Source organism: Anopheles funestus, chromosome 3RL, assembly GCF_943734845.2.
Source record: "Anopheles funestus chromosome 3RL, idAnoFuneDA-416_04, whole genome shotgun sequence".
Lineage (NCBI taxonomy): Eukaryota > Metazoa > Arthropoda > Insecta > Diptera > Culicidae > Anopheles > Anopheles funestus.
Genome location: NC_064599.1, coordinates 60,969,555 through 60,986,331, shown reverse-complemented (window position 1 = coordinate 60,986,331; position 16,777 = coordinate 60,969,555). Strand labels below are relative to the sequence as shown.

Genomic DNA, 16,777 nt, shown 5'->3' with positions numbered 1-16,777 from the left:
CAGCTTAACAGTTTCACAACATCTTACAGCTCTACAGCCCTATCCTGCATAACAAATCGTCCTCGAGCGCCTATACTCGAACCTTTTGTGGTTCGGATTTTTTGAAAAAATAATCCTTTTTGCATCTTTTCCTATTTTATAGCAAAGTGTTCCATACCGTGCAGTTATATATTATTTTCTGTTTTCTTTCCCTTAACATCGGGGCGCAGTGGGTAAATAAACATCCCGTTTAACACTTGTCCTCTGTGTTTTTTTCGCTTCATTTTTGTTTTATTATCCTCCAAAGCGGCACACCTTTTGCAAAAGCAGGCCCGGCGGTACACGCGTGTTGGTTAGAAAAATATGAATATCTGCGCATACACTTCGATAAAAAATATTATCATGAACAGCAGCACGGCACTGTCCGCCTGCCGCTGCAACTCTGCCGTGGCGTACCGCAGGAGCTTGCGATATTGTCAAACGGACGCAACCGAATTGCTGTCGTACGCAACCAGCAGCGAATCGTCCTCGTCGCTTCCACTCCCCACACTCTTCGCGTCCTCCGGTTCGTCCTCCTCGTCCCCTGGCCAACGGTAGAGGCCGCGGTTGATGGGTTGATAGGTGCCCCTCTGTCCACGGCCACCCCGGCCGATCATATTGTCATCCGTGTCCGTCGTCGCGTCGTCCCCATCCGCGTCGCCGCACACTACCGTCCGGCCCGGTTCCAGCTCGGTATCGGTACCGTCGCACGGTATCCGCACGATCAGGTGGGTCTCTTCGCGGAAGGACGCTAGCGTCTTTTCCGTCTCGTTCGAGTTGTGTCATAGCTCGATCAGCTCCGGTCCCTTCCAGGTAACGCCCGCACGCAACAGATTATAGAAGCGTGTTACCGCCCACATGGCCATTATCTGCGGAAGCAAAAGGAATAAGGCAAAGTTCGATACGTAGCGAACAATGCCGCACCAGCTCGATGTCTACTTACGTTGATGACAGCTCTCGATATGAAGAATGCTACCTCCGCCTTGCAGAGCGAATCGAACTGGCGGTTCACGTGATCTCGCAAAACGTTCGAGTATACCATTGCGACCGCCTCCAGTGCCATGAAGGTGATAAATCCGATTATCCACGGTACGACCAGACCGATGTTTTCCTGTTTCAGGGTGACGGACGACGGGGATTGAAGGATGTGAGTCAGTCGGTCCCGCAAAAAAAAAAACCAGTCCACGATGAAAGGGATAGAAATTCCCGCAAACAGTGATCCACTTACCCGATAGATTCCAAAAATAAGCACCACACTGAGCAGGATCATCGAACATTGCGTACCGATGATGGCGAAGTAGGCTATCTGTACACCTGGAGCGATACGAAATACCCGAATACGCACAGGAAGCCCGATTAGAGGAAGCCCGTATAATTGGATACCGGGGCGGGTGATGTTAAGCGAGTATACGCACTTACCGTAGTACACATCCTCCAGGTCACCGTACTTTTTAACGTTCACGCTGATGCGCCACGAGTACAACAGCACAACCAGGATGGAAATATTCTACCAGAAGTAAAGAGAAAGAGAGAGAAAAAAAAGGGTATTACATGCCAACGCCTACTAGTATCAAAGCGTAAAACTTCCCAGTAACATCGCCTATCAACCCGGGGGTTTCGTCCATGTGCAGGAAATAGCTTCACCTAGTAGCACATACGCACGCACATTTGGCATTGCTATCCGATGCAATTTACCTAATCTTTCGCATAATGGCAACCGTTAAGGGGCTTTAATTCGCACTCAATCATGCTCCAGTCAGCAGGCCGGAAAATAAATTGAACGTATCTCCGGAACGGAACGTGTTCGTGTGTTTCGTCGACCATAAGCCAGCATGCTGAGGAATGCAAAACTTTGGAAACGCTTTTGCTCCGAATTTCCGAATGATCCGAAGAAGCGAATGATGGATATTCGGAAGAAACGTGTGGTTCAACTTCTTGGTGGTTCATATATTTTGGAATTCGTTTAGGAGTTTGTGGTTTGGTTTTTTTTCGTCTGTATGGCGATTTCTCACAATAATTGGGTATGCATTATAAAGCAATTATATTGCATCTTATTTAATGAGCGACTTTGGAGTTCTAAGCGATTGACTTGACTTGAGGAGATGGTGGGACATCATTAGATGTAGCAATAATTAGCTACACTCAATAGTCGTAACTTCACACAGAGCTTCAACAAGCTTCAACAACATATTGAGTGAAACTCGAAAGCTCCATTAGGGAGTACGTTCGAAGTTACAAGAAGCTGGCAACGAGGAGCATTAGCGAACCAACGTGGTGCTCTCACTTAATATCTCGTTATTCGTTGCACTTCCAAGGGAGCAAAAGGAATCAAAATACTTCCATACAAGAGAAGTTTCTTATTTCTATTCTTCCCACTGCTATGTCCCTCCCCCCTTAATTTCGCCGCCGAAAAAACTCGTCGATGTTTAATTAGCTGGAAAACAGGCAAGCGACAGACTGTATGCGGTACAGAGCAACGGAAAAAAGCATTTCCCAACCAGAGCAAAAAAAGAAATAAAATAGAGAAACAATTCCCACACTTACCAGGGTGTAGATGGCGCTCGTTAGTGCCAAATGTTTGGCGTGCAGCATCCGGCAGCAACCATTAGCGCGCAGCGGACCGTACGGGTACAGGATGGCAGACTTCATGGTTGGCTGTTAGTGTTAGGTCCTGTTTCGGTTCCAGCAAAAGCTATGCAACGGTTTCCGGCACTGTACGGTAGGATAACTATTCTTTCGCGCGGTAGCTTATGCTTTTAATGTGTCCGCTTCCAGCGTTTCTCCACCTTTCGCTACTGGCCACTAATTTAGTGGTTCTTTTCTATTTTTTTGTTTTTTGTTTGCCTTAATTTTTCGGCACTCTAGCCGGTAGCTGATGTACGCGTGGGATTTGGATTGCAGTGCTTAAAAAACGGGGGCGAGGTGCTGTAAAATCCGTTGGCAACTAGAAAATATGTGGAAGCCCGTCCGGCGTCCCCTTCTTACACGTGCCTGAGCCACCGCCGGTGCAGGAGTTGCTGTAGAATGACCGCAACACAGATGCTATCGAGGTGGGTTACATTGTAGCGTTTGCCCAAGTCCCTACCGATAGGTTTGCCGTTACGCCACCGCTGGACAGGAATCATTTCACTTAATTATGTTTACTCGCTCGCAAACACTTCGCGTTCGCGCGCACTAACGCGCAAGGCTTCCAAATGCGCGGGCGACGGTGTAGTAAATGAAATCTGTTTTCTATTTATTGTGCAACTTTCTGTATTGTTTTTATTTCTTTTCCAACATTGGAAACGAAGCAAACAGGATGCACTCCTGGGACTACTAAGTTCCCTGGTTTGTCCGCGATGAGAAACGCTATTCTTAGTATTTCCAGTTCGTCCGTTCAGTTGTTCACAACATTCTACAGAGTGCACTACTTTCTCGGTACTGTCCGTACAAGTTACTGCAAACTTGGAACTCTGTTATCCACGGAAAAAGGAAAAAAAACGAAGTACATTAGTAACATGGTGTAAAAATGTGTTGTTGTCTGCTTCTTCGCTGCTTGGCCAAAGAGCCGTGGCAAATGCTACGGAGAATGGTACAAAAGGAGCAAAATATTGCAAATACGCGCGCGTTCCGTGGCTTTGGTTTGGTTGGTGCATTTTTGCTGCTAGCAAGCCCATGACCGGACATGAGTCTAACTTTCCAGCCCAACCCCGCCGGTTCCTTGAGCCGTGAAAGTTATGCAAGAGTTATTTCCTTTCCGCACGGTGGAGTGTAACAATTCGCCACCCAAAACCCTCGCACCCGGTTGGTTTTTGCAAACCAACCGGTTGGTGAATGTTTCGTTTGATAGTTTGAATTTTTATGTCACATCTTCGGTGCTTGAAGCTCTCCCACAACCCCCCACCCCCCCTCCAGCTGTAGGCAAAGCGGTAGCCTTCAGACTTGCAGCCAAAGCTCGGACAATGGAGTGGGAGTTTGAAGGAGTTTGAAAGGAAAGAGTAGGAAAGGATTAAGCTTTTTCGCATTTCGCAAGCTGGTGCTACAACGAATCCTCTCTGCCTCTATTGTGCTTTGGTCCTGGGGGAGGGTGGGGGGGGGGGGGAGGGATGACATTTCCCCATCGTGTTTTTTTTTTATTTTGAGGATGGGTGACTTCAGTCCAGGGCGCTCGGAGGTATTTTCATTTATCATTCCTTTCGCCCTTTTGCACTGCAAACGAAGGAACCGAGAGACCCGTGAGAGCTCTCAGTTCAGTGGGTTTATGAAACGGGGCTTTTGTTGATGAACGGTTTTGCAGTTACGTTGCGGCGGACGTTTTCGATGTAACTGTAGTTGAAAGGTGCTGGCCGAGCGTTTGACACTTTACACTTCAACGTTTCCGGCGTGCCCGACCGAACCGAACTGTCGCAACGCAGCGTACGGAAATAGTTATTTGAGGCTGTGTCGTTGTCACCGAAAAGGGTTCTATTTTTTTTGCTCTATAAAAGAAAAGGCTTTCTGCTTGCGGTGTTGGTGCTGGAACGTGGAACAAAACCATTGTGCGAAGGTTCTGTACGCTTTGGTTTTCAAATGACGGCCAGTAACTGAACCGTACTATTGGCGTCCCACATCCTAGCTCGGTTGCAATGTGGTCGTAGAAGTGGAAGCAGAAATAAAGCACCACCACACCAGCGAACTGGAAAAGAGAAAAAAAAACACAACAGACAAAAAAAAAGTGTATTACTGATGATGAACAACATTTGTGGGGCCTTTGAACTAAAGAGAGAGAAAAAAAAGGAAAAAGGCTGCCTGGGAAATAGAAACAGATTCAAATGGTCGACTTGTAACTTGTAACGGAGAAACTACTTTCCGCTCGCAACACGCATCTGAAGTGGGTGAGAAGTGAGTTTTGTGGGAGAGAAGAAAAAAATATACATTCACAGGGATAAAATTATAATAATTGATTGAATTCGTCCTTCTCGGTAAGTTTTGCACTAAATCGTGGTTTGGTGCGAGGATCGTGGTTTCGGGGTGAAGCGTACCATAATACGGGAGACATTTGTCGGTCGGGAAAATCAATACGAAAAGTTGCTCCATTTGCTCGCAAAGATTGATGTTGGAAGCGACAAAGACCTGAACGAAAGCGGATGGCCGGTGGAAAGGCTGCCCCACATAATGCTAAATGGGGAAAAAGTTGCCGGAAAATGTTGCCTCCATCCGAATGGTGGAATTGCTTTACCGTCAGGAGGTTATAAGGTTGATTGAGTTGGAAGTTTTGCCTAGTGTAGTGCTTGTTTTGTTTGTTTGTTTCCCTCCCTGAACTGCTTTGACTGTGACAGATATGACGTATTTGTGTGTAGGGAATATATAGAAAGTAAAGATCTGAGGTAGAAAAAAAGTAGGTATGGACAACTTTTGATCGATAAAGTAGGAATGTAAGGACGAGTCTTTTATGCTTTTCCTTATCTGGTGTGTGCACTTCAAAGTAAGTGTGTTTTTGTTTTTGGGTGGTGACATATGAGTTATGAGTAATTTATGCTATTTTACGTCACATACACGAATTTATGAGCGATACTAAATGTCACTTTTCATCGATGAATGTGTGCGTCTAGCATGTAGAGAAGTATTGTTCGTGTATCTTTAGTGTCTAATGGCAATCTTTACACATCTTGGATCGAATCTTATCGGAACCGTATGCACCTGCACCTAGAGCTTCAAATAAGTGCTCTATTTTTATTACTGTATATCTTTTTTTTACAAAACTGAAACTTCTGAAATCTGAAACAGGCAATTTGCCTGGAAGTTCAATCGGAAAAAGATAAATTTATCATATTTTTTTAAATAGATCCCTATATCATTTCTATCTCAGATATTAAATAGATAGTATTTTCATACAAACCACCTTTGCTTCAAAAATAATCAGAAACATAAGAAAATATTGAAAATAGCCAAATCAACTTATGGGGACTTATTGACTGTATATTCACCTTTTCTTATTTTTAAATTATTTTCTGTAATGCAAACTACTTCCTACTCTAATAATGAAAAACGATATTCCTATCATGAAATTTTACTAAAAGAAGCAGAGTTTGAAACTGTTCCTTAATGTTTAAAACTGGATTAAGGAGTCCCAAACTTGCTGGACAAAGTCGCTTGTTGCATGGCACAGCAAAGAACGCTAAAGAGAAAAAGTTAGTTGCTGTCCCAAGATGCAAGATAAAAACAAAATTAAATTAATTTTCCCCCAAAAAGAAAAGATAAAACCGACACCTTTTGTTTTCAACCAGCGGCCACTGTAATGGGGAAGCACAGAAGAGAGAAAAAAATAGATTAACTGATAATATTAAATTGGTTTTGCTGGAGGCAAAAAGAGAGCGAACGCAGTGAAATGTTTTAAAAGCACACGATGAATTCATCAATCGGTTAAGAAAACTGTTTTTTTTTTTGGGAAATGAGTGTTTCCTTTATAGCAATAGCGGACCATCCGGTACAAAACCCGATCGATGCCGGACGAAAATAAAACGATCCCTCAACCGGTTGTTAGCATTGGTGATAAATTTTAATTTAAGCAAATAGCTCACCACCATCTAGCGGAGAACAACCACCCGTTGGAATTGAATATTCATTACCATGCGGTGTACGACTAGGCCCGATTTCAATGGCAAACCGCTACCAACCCCGGCACCCCGCGGAAGGATGCAAAAATTCAAAATGAAAACCGAAGCTGCGTGTGTGAACGCGATGGGATCATATTTCCATCTTTAAAGGTACAACCGCGACCATCCCACCAGTACATGTACATTGCTAGCGGCAAAATGGCGCGCCGTCTGGAGACTGGTAAATTCATAACTCCGTTCCAAAGCCACCCTCCACCCTCCAAAAAAAAAACCCCCAAAAACCGTTGACCTCCTCCATGGTTTCACGTTTAGCGGCATATGCTGGGAAAATGTTGCGTGGCAGCACAAAACCACAGCCACACAACCGAGCAAGAAAACCCCCATTGGCTTAATCACTTGGCAACCGCGGAATGAACTTTCGCAAACCGGCGTACCCAGCCGGCACGCTATTTTAGAGTGCGAACAAAAAAATGAGGACGAAAATGGTGGAATCCAGCGCACCCGGGCACAGATTTGTTTTTCGTTTGGATTTTGACTCTTCTTGAATTTTTGTTGTTGTACCTTCTATCTTCGGAATTATTTTTTCATTCGTAAACTCCTTGGTGAAGCTATTCAAAAACGGGAGTCGGTCGGTTTTTCTATTGTAAACCCCTGCCACAACGGGGCGCTAACTGGAATGGAAACGCATGGCACATTTCCATTCATGGGTGGCATCGGGTGGGTGGAACAGTATGTTTTTGTTGTGTGTGTTTTTTTTTTCTTCCTCCCAAACATTCCCTAAGTACTGGATTGGCTTGATTTTGGGAAAGGGGTGCGGATGGCAAATTGGAGAAAGGTGGCTATTGAGAAGGAATGGTTTTTGTTTGTTATTTTTGCGCCCCAAGATGTGCGTCCGGGCACGATTGGGAGTAGGATATATATTGTATAAGGCACATTTGAATACTGCCGAAGTCTGGTGAAGATCAAGCAGAGGGAGTGATGGTGAAAAGCAAAACGAAAGCGATTGAATATTGCATGAGAATAAGACATGCAGACGGTCGGTATCGCCCAACGAAGGAAAGGCAGTGTACACAAATTCAATGTCGATCGCGGGTCATAAATACCTCCGGAAGCTACTACTAAGCAACACGAGATGCCCGTCCTGGTGATAAGAATCGTGTCGTTATTCGTTTCATTCTTCCTTTTGCTCGGCGTTGCCCATAGTACGCCGCGTTTTGCGGGTTTCCCACCGAACATGAGCCTTCAATACAGCTACCAACCAGGAGGATGGGTTTCCTTTATCGTGCTTGGAAATAAAGATCCAAGCGCTAGGGTATTTGCCTGTGTGTGTGCCTGGTTCCTTATACCAACCTCTGACTACCTGTACCCAGCAGGTGATGAAAATAATGACGTCCCATTGCGTGTACCGTGCTTGCGACTTTTCCTTTCCGAAACACGTCCACGAAGCCCTGAATCTGTTTTAAAGCTTTCGCGCCCTCCAGGCTGTACCGGGTTTATGAAAAGTACACACACACACACCCACACATACACATCTATTTTGTCTGAGACTGAGCCTGGGACCACTTTAGGTCGCGGTACGAATATACAAGCACAGTTAAGCCGCGAACCGGCCGGCTCGTTCGTACGAAAAGGGGGGATAATCTTAAAGCGGCACGATTGTTAGCATAAACGTGATACGCATTTAAGATTGTGCCTGATGGTGTGTGTGTTGTACGGTTCGTCTTTTCCCAGCACAGCACAGCATTCTTTCAACTGAATGCAACCGGAAATGCAACGACAACCGGAACGAGGGAAGGAAGTAGTAGATATCCCCATGTGGTGAAACCCACTTTCGCCGCGGGGTGGTTTCATTATTAATTTGATGATTTCAATAATGCATGAGCCCCCGGGAGGGGGTTTTGCAAAAGGGGTTTTATAATTTGAAAATTGAAAACAGGGTGAAAGTGGACACGGAACAGCACTAAATTGGTATCTAAAGTACGTGCTTGGGGGGAGGAGTTAACAAAATACGGTCGGTACGTTATTGGTGCATTGCGGAGAAGTTTTTCCCTTGGGGCGGGAAAACTATTATGCTGTGAGTGTAATTAAAAAACATAGGAAAGCGTTTGGTAGATCGGTAGGTACATCATTATAATTAAAATTAAAAAAAGAGTTTTTTTAAACTGGAAAAATGTGAGATTCAAATTATGGAAAATCATATATTCAAAGGTAAATGCACCTTTGAACTGTAAAATAATTTTATATTGTCTCTATTGTATGCTCGTTAGCATTAAACTGACACACAGAACCCCAGAAATAGCAAGGCCTCTTATTTACATTTTCTTTATCAGCGCCCTCTTTGGTCAAACCTGAGAAGTAGTCTAACGAACGATAGACTGTGACCAACATTGGTAATTAGTTGCATTAATTTACATCACGTTTTGTATAAATTCAGAAAATATGACTCATCGAAACAACGATATCAATATTATAAACTCTCCATATCAATCAATATGCGAAGAAGGCATCGGTGAATGCGTTTACTTTGTGGTTTATGAGAATTACCTCATCAGAAATTGCAAAGAATCATGTTGAAACAATCTTATATAAGAGTACAAGTATACCCCTGGCGGAGAACTCTCCTAATGGTGGATCGCCCTTAAAGGGAGAGATTTTGTAAGATTCGTGTTATCAACAAAATGCCCTAACAGCGAGAACACACTTAACAAAACCAACCGCATAAGAATGCAGACTAACTCTTATTATCTTCAAACTATCCAAGAGTGTATTTACACGAATTATTTCACGTTCCGGTCTAATATAATGAAAACGCTTTTTGTTTTAAAATTTCCAAGGCCATTGACTACAACCATCCTTTCCAACATATCTTTTTATTATAAAAAAGAAGATATGTTTATAAGTCCCCTGAAAATGATAATCAAATTCAGCTCCAAATTTGAAGGGCGAGCGAAGTGAAACGTTATCAAGAACCCTTCGGTCAGCTTTATCATGCATATCTAGAGGGTCTCCTCAGAACGTTATGAGTACTTTATCAAGCTTTTATGATTTGATTGAGAGCATACGCATAATATGGTTATGATATACATGAAGTTCTAGAGATCAAAAGGAAAGGAAAAATAAAAGGATAGGTAGAAGTTTCTTGTGCCTGTCAAAGACTAACTGTTTCTGTTGAGCGATGAACGGTATGTTCAAGATTTGCAACTTCGTTAAAGGATATTCAAGCGATTAGTGGACAGAGGAGAATTTATTATGTTTTAAATGTGTGACATAAGGCTTTAGGCATCTTTTGTGGGACACTGAGTGACTGACTTCTGGTCCCAGAAGTTATTCATAACTCTTGAGCGTCAGAAATACTTTTAACACAACCAACACTGATGAAATTCTTTTTCCACAAGCTACCTGCTATGTATTAAAATAAGATTTTTACATATTAATCTTTTTTATTATACATTTTACATTTTACTGCATCTCTAACGAAACCATTTGCATAACTTATTTGATTTTATAGCTCCGTTTGGAGTAGCTTCTTAAAACTGACACAAGTACATCCCTGGTTAGCAAACAAAAAGCTTGACCGTGAAAAATGGCTTCATTCTATAAAACACGAGAGAATATATTCCATTCCGGCACTTACTTTTCTGGTTATGGGAAAATGCGTGGATGCGGATAACATGCACGATCCTTTCCGATTGGAATGTCGTTCCGGTTGAATTCATGCTCACAAGCAACCAGCTCATCTTCCGAACTGTTTCCACCAGTAACAAAAAGGGGGAAACTGTGAAGAAGTCGTTCGGATATGTGTCCGAATGGATGAGTAACATAAAGTACCCAACTTTCTATTCCATTCCACGGTCATGTTACGGTGAAGTACTAGTCTCATATCCTTTTTCCTTCGTTTTTCCTCTCCAAAAAAGAGGGATATATTTTTATCTATTCACAGGCGGAACGCGGGTGACAGAGTGTGGAGATAAAAGAACGAACCGGCACATACCGCCACACACACACACACATACAAACTAAATCGTGCCAGCGTATCCAAACATCAACTCAACATTAAAATATGCATGGTTAGGTTTTGTTCCAGGGCATGCTCCAGACCTGTATGGGAAAATAACAGCTCGTGGATCGCTTTTTGCCATTTCTATTTCCAAAACTCTGGGCTAGCCTTCTGCCAGCCCGCATGCACTACCGTGCAGTCATATTTCATGAGAGACTTACCCGGATGCCCGAATCTCGGTTTCGCTTATCCAGCGCGAGCTTTCCAACAAAAACAAAAAACAAAAAAAAAACAAGAACGTAAAAATAAAGGAAAAACAAGTAACTTTCTCATCCACCCGCGGGAAAAATGGCAGCTGATTGTAATCGTAGCGTTATCTTTTGTTTTATTTTTAAAGACCCATCTGCTCCGGTCTGCCTGTTTTCTTTTGTGTATATGTGTATCTCTCTCTCTCTCTCCTTCTCTCTCTCTCTCTCATTCAGAATGGGAATCATCTTTTTCGTATGGAGTTGATTTTAGTTTGCTTTTTGTAGCCACTCTCTTTTTGCTATTGTAGCCACACATACACACGCACAGAAAAACAAAAGGGCATTCCGGGCGCGTTTCCGGTTGCCAGCACTGTCTAAATAAAGTGGCGAAAGTAAGAATGCTGTATCCATTTCGGAATCACACGGTAAAGGTATCATCGGGCTTGATTCGCCATGTGCGGTTGCGGAAGCAATGGTACAAGAAATGGTGGGGGTGGGAATCAGAGGAGGAGAAAAAAAGAAAGGAAACCAACATTAAGATGTGCAGCAAAGTTAAAAGAAAAAGTAAAAAACGGTATTGACTTTGGAGGAAAAAAACATATATTCTCTCGGACTTCCTGGGCACAAAAGTCAAAAGACCTTATAAGCAAAGTGTAAAAAAGAAAGAAAAACGAGAAAAAAAAACAAGTGAAAAAGATTATGCATAAAACGGTCGAGCGCTTCCCCATTTTGGTAAAGAAGTTTTTAATTAACTCAGATAAAACTGTTGCATTTTTGATTTTGCTTTCGTGGGTGGGTTTGCTTTTTTTTTCTTTGTTTTAGTTTTCGTTTGAGAGTTTCTTTCATTTCTTTAAATAAGTCACGGTTGAGCAATTGGTGCGCGAAGTTTGTTTCGGGAAGCTGCATATTTTTTAACCTTTTGCAAAGTTGTTGCCCGGCTGTGGTCTATTAGGATTGGAGAAGAGAATAAAAAAAAACAAAACAAAACAAATCAAACCAAGGGAAAGAAGATACTGCAAATGAAGGTGTTCTGTTATTTCCGCAAGGTTTAATTCACAACTCACCGTTCGAAATGCAGCGACCATAAATTGAATGGAGTTTTTTTTGTTTCCACTTTTGTCCGTCTTTGGGCATTAGACACGGAACTACCAACGGTTGTGTGAAGAGTTTGTTGATTGGAAGAAAATTAATTAAAAAAAAACTTGTGTTGATTGAACGAAAATTAATTGTAAAAGAAGGCAAAGTTTTTAAAGATTAATTTTAGTTTGGGTACATCGAAATGAGTGTTTGTAAAACAGTGTTTGGAGAGTGCCGAACATCATAAATTATGGTAAGTTAAGTTAAAGTATTTTGTCGTTTTAAATTAGTATTTATTTAAAATTAAATTCATTTGGAATCCAAATAGAAATTCCCAAGTTTGAATCCAAGTTTTTACTTCAATCATATCATACAGTATTACTTTCGGTAGTTTGAGTAAATATTATACAAAACATTGTATTTAATATTTTCATAAATATACTTAAATGTATTTAAATATTTATTTCAAATTTTTTTTTTTTTTTTGAAATTTTAAATTGTTGATAAAACTTTTTCAAGATTGTTACACTCGTAAATTTTTAATAAGATTTGATATAAATCACTAACTTCTTTTTCTTCATGCTTTGTTTCCAATTAATTAATTCCTAACATTCCAATGCAAACATAATCATCTGCAAAAGACCGGGAAAAATGACAAATACAAAACATTTCCGCCTTTTTACCATTGCACAACCACTGCTCGAAAGCGTACAGTTTCATCTGGGATGAATTATTTTAGAGAAGAGAACAATATTGCTTTTCTTCATGTGAAGCATGTACAACACGGTTGGGCCACAACTCATTCCCGACCGCACCAGAGTTAGCAAACGAACAGCTCAATTTCTTCAAACTTTTTCCCACACTTTAAAGTGTTTGCGATGAATTTTGCAATACACTTAATATATTCGCGGCGCGTTTTGTACGCGCATTCGACGTTATTAGACATCGACGCGGGATGGGAGCTTTCAAGGTCGTTGCGTCGCGCGTCAACGGTGAGTACGTGCGCTAGACTTTTCAAACCGGGACATGGGGTGTTGTTAAAATTTCTTCACGAAAGAATGCTGTTCGCTGGAAGTTGTGCAAGAACACTTCATCACGAGCCGTATCACTAGGTGCGTGCGGTTCTACTGAATACAAATAGTGCGAACGAGGAGTTTTGTGGAGTTTGCATACCGTAACGCGTTATTGAAGCTTTCGTCCGCAATATCACTACTCTGTTTTCATTCTATTCCCGCTAGATCAGTTTCTCAAATCCATTTCATTCGTCCGTCGTTCGTTTCATCGCATCTAGCGCGCATGGGAGGAAAATAAGCAACTAGTCGATAAGATCGCCATAACCAACTAGTGCCGGCAGTATCGCAACACACACCGGGCGAAGTTCGTTTGGAGAAGGATTTTCTTATTGCTGGTTCTCGGGAAAAACGGGACGCTTCCTTCGACCATGCGAAGAACCGTACTGGCCGGGGTATGTTTGCTGCTGTCATGTGGCTTCCACAATTCGATTCGAGCACTCCGTTACGAGTACGAAGCCCCATTTCGTGTTCGGATTATTTACTTCTATTGCTTCTGATTTTATCAAACTCATCTACGGTGTAGCTGGTTGATACACTGGAAACGCTTGACAAGAGCAGCGGACAGGGGAACAGGAAGCACGAGAGACAGTGAAGGTTTGCTCAAGTGAGCAATTACTTTATCGTGTTTGCTTGGCACTCAAGGATATCTTAAGTGTGTATGAGGTACAAGTCCTCGGCACAAAACCGACAGCAACAGCAATACGAAGGGAGCAATACACCGCACAAAGCAAGGGGGCACGATTGCGGGAAAATAATAAAAAATTTCCCACAAACTGCACTTTTCAGGCGTTGCCGATTGGAACCTGCCAGAGAATTGGCCTTTTCTATGTGAGCGCAAGGTTAATGTGCGACCATCTCCCGCTGGGTAGATATGTTTTTCTAGTAAATTAAGTGCCAGCGTAGCAAAACCATCACTCACTCGGTTGTGGTATCGGTTTAAGCAACCATCGGTCCAGTGCTTCGATAGCTTATCCAATCCGTGTGGGAGAAAATACAGTGATCGAAACGCAAATCCGGACATCTTGAATTTAAAGAGCTTTAGCACTTTGAAGCTATTTTTAACGGTTGTTTTTCGGTCTTGACTTGGTCTTGTATGTTACAACATTGCTAGCATATTTAAAACTAATTTTATTTTTAATTCATTTCAAAATGACAGCTCATTGCCATTTAGCTACTTTTAAAAAAAAAATTAAAATGTTTTTTTTCTCTCACAATTCACACAAAATTTACACTAAACTAATACTTATACTAATAGAGAATATCATGTTTTAGGAAATTTTTAATAATTGACAAATTGAAAATGTAATTTTTCATAAAAAATATTTGAACTGTCAAAGTTTAAAATTCACGTATCTCGAGTAACGTAAATGGAGTAAAGTGTAACTCGGGAAAATATGTTTCTAAATTTCCTCACAGCATTTTGGAGTCTTATGCGGATGTAAATCCTTAAAATATTGTGTAATTGGCACTGTGTTTAGCCAACAAATTCTATTATTTGCCTTTTTAGCAAATTATCTTAATTTAAGTTCTTCTTTGACCTTATTTCGAATATAATGGTACTATCAATAATGTGTATAAATTTTACATTAGCTTTTAACTAGAAGACTTTGATATTTAATGGAGTCTCCCTCTGTTCTCTTGCTTAAATTCGTAGTGTAATGTTGATTGCTTATCATTTTATTTATGTTTTGGATACTTTTAAAAATTTTATTCAAAAATCATCTTACATCATTGTTTTTTTTCATTTCCGTTTATTGTTGCACTCTGTATCTATTTCAATAATGAGAAGCTGTCAAATTATTTATTATTGATATCTAGCTGTCAAAATTGTCGATTGACTCGTAAAAATCGCTTTGGGCGAATGAACTTTCGAAACATAAATCCAATGTTAGACAACAAAAAAATACAGTCAAATATTTTTTTCAATTTCTAGTTCTGTTTGAATTTGCGTTTGAGTCACTGTAGATGTACAGTGGTATATCCATTCTGATGCCTTCCGGCGGCAGGTTTATCTTCTAGTGAAGATGATCCAGTTTTGAACAGCGGTAAGTGCATTGTATAGCAGCAAAACCCCGGGACAACATAAAGCTGTGCAATGTATATTTAATGGGGAGAAGAACACAAAAAAACTGTAATCCATTTCAAACGGGGGGAAGAGCATTACTAACCAACGTTTGAAATGAAAGATTAAAAAAATGCTTTAAAAACTACACGATCGAAGCCATACATTGCATTGCGAGGATGATGCGAGTTAATGAAATGGGTTCACCATATTAATCTCTTACGACAGCACTTCATATTAGCAACAAAATTGCAGCTGGCGAAATGTCAATTTAAAGGTTATAACATTTGGAGGGCTTAAAAAGCTTCATCATTTTAAAAATTCGAATTCTTTTTTCTTTTTTTTTTAAACCGCCCGTCGGTGAACTGTTCGAGAACACGTTCCGCATGTGCCCCACTCTCGGTATGTGTGCTGTACGTGGTAGCGATGGAAATGGAATGTCAGTGCCTGAGCGAACTGTAATAACATTCCACGGTCGTCTGTCCAAATGTACACAAATTGGATATATCTAGCATTTTCGGATGTGTCTGTGGCGTTGTCAGTTCTGCCGACCACGTTTAATCGCTGCCCGTTGATGGCATTTGGATTGGGGCAAGTCAAACCGACCAACTCTCCACCTTGTCAGCCAATCTGCCGTGCGAAAGTGGGGATTTTGGTCAGTTCGCTAACAGTCAATAAATTGGATGTGCGATCCGTGACCTGTGAAGCTTACATTCATTACCCGATGACCAGGTGGATAGTCCCGGGGATCCGGCTGTCCTGCATCGCAGTCGCACAAGGCTGTGCCGTTGGGTACGAGATGTAGCGTAACCGGCAAAAGCGATGCAATATAAGGCCATCCAAAACCCTGGGTGCAGTGTATGTGTGTCGTCGTGATAAATGTGCCTTGGTGAAATATGTCAGCTGCGAACCTGCCGGTGCACTACTGGGTTCTGGGATGAAGGGTTTTTGCAGCTAATACAACCCATAACCCGACCGAAAGTGGCGTAACTCTCACGCCGTAGGATGTACCAGCGAAACAATTTATCACAATGACGGTGCCGCGTCCCACGAGAGGCGGATAATTTACTGCACATTCCAGGCGCATGAAAATGTTGTACATAAATTTTGAAATATGCCAACATTGAGGTGGGGTGGAACACAGTTTTTACCCCTGCTGGGCGAAAGCTGACGGGTGTTGGTGTGTTTTTAATCGCATGCTGTAAATATGATCATCGTTGATTGTTATTAATTACTTGCGAAAAGTATCGGATTGTGTTTTTGGGGAAGCAAATGGGGCGGAAAAAAAGTGGAAACTAAACAATAAGCGTGCCGAGGGATATTAATTCACTCTTGCTTTGTGTTGCGTACGGGGGTGCTTGAATGTGGAAATGAAGTTTTTGAATGACACTTATCGTAGAATAATTGCTAGAGGCGAGTTTCACCTGAATGTGTCACCTGCGGTACAGTTCTCGCTGATACAATTTTAATTAAAAAACCGTCGTTATGCAGTATATGTCTGTAATAATATTTGTAACATACTTCAGAACGTAACATAATATGCAAATATTTGTTTATCGATAATAAAATTGATGTTCTACGAAGTTGTAAAATGTATGTGAAAAGGTTTTTTTTAAAGAGAGTTGGGAATGGCAGCCAAAAATTATGAGAAAAAAATCGAAATGTTTTCAATATTTCATATCATATCATAATAGAAATTAAGCACAATTTTAAATTCTGTTTTTTAA

The 16,777-nt window shown here is 41.4% G+C and overlaps 1 protein-coding gene and 1 long non-coding RNA gene across 2 annotated transcripts; both read right to left on the bottom strand.

The window, feature by feature from the left end:
* Positions 1-263: 263 nt before the first annotated feature.
* On the bottom strand, positions 264-3,358 carry LOC125771651 (uncharacterized). Its single transcript, XM_049442475.1, has 5 exons — positions 2,563-3,358; positions 1,438-1,525; positions 1,247-1,332; positions 962-1,129; positions 264-887 (listed from the first exon to the last, which is right to left on the bottom strand). Exons 1-5 carry the CDS (start codon positions 2,665-2,667, stop codon positions 801-803), a joined length of 534 nt encoding a protein of 177 aa, XP_049298432.1. The 5' UTR covers positions 2,668-3,358; the 3' UTR covers positions 264-800.
* Positions 3,359-4,511: 1,153 nt separating this feature from the next.
* LOC125771652 (uncharacterized) lies at positions 4,512-12,277 on the bottom strand. Its single transcript, XR_007419348.1, has 2 exons — positions 11,903-12,277; positions 4,512-4,672 (listed from the first exon to the last, which is right to left on the bottom strand). It is a non-coding gene; the product is annotated as an uncharacterized LOC125771652 (long non-coding RNA).
* Between the last annotated feature and the right edge of the window lie 4,500 nt (positions 12,278-16,777).

Bases quoted from the DNA above. Each gene is read 5' to 3' on its own strand.
- LOC125771651 (XM_049442475.1), bottom strand. From the start codon at position 2,667: ATGAAGTCTGCCATCCTGTACCCGTACGGTCCGCTGCGCGCTAATGGT. The intron at 1,333-1,437 runs GTAAGTGCGTAT...GTATCGCTCCAG, and splicing joins CCTGGAGGATGTGTACTACG to GTGTACAGATAGCCTACTTC. The intron at 1,130-1,246 runs GTAAGTGGATCA...ACCCTGAAACAG, and splicing joins TTATTTTTGGAATCTATCGG to GAAAACATCGGTCTGGTCGT.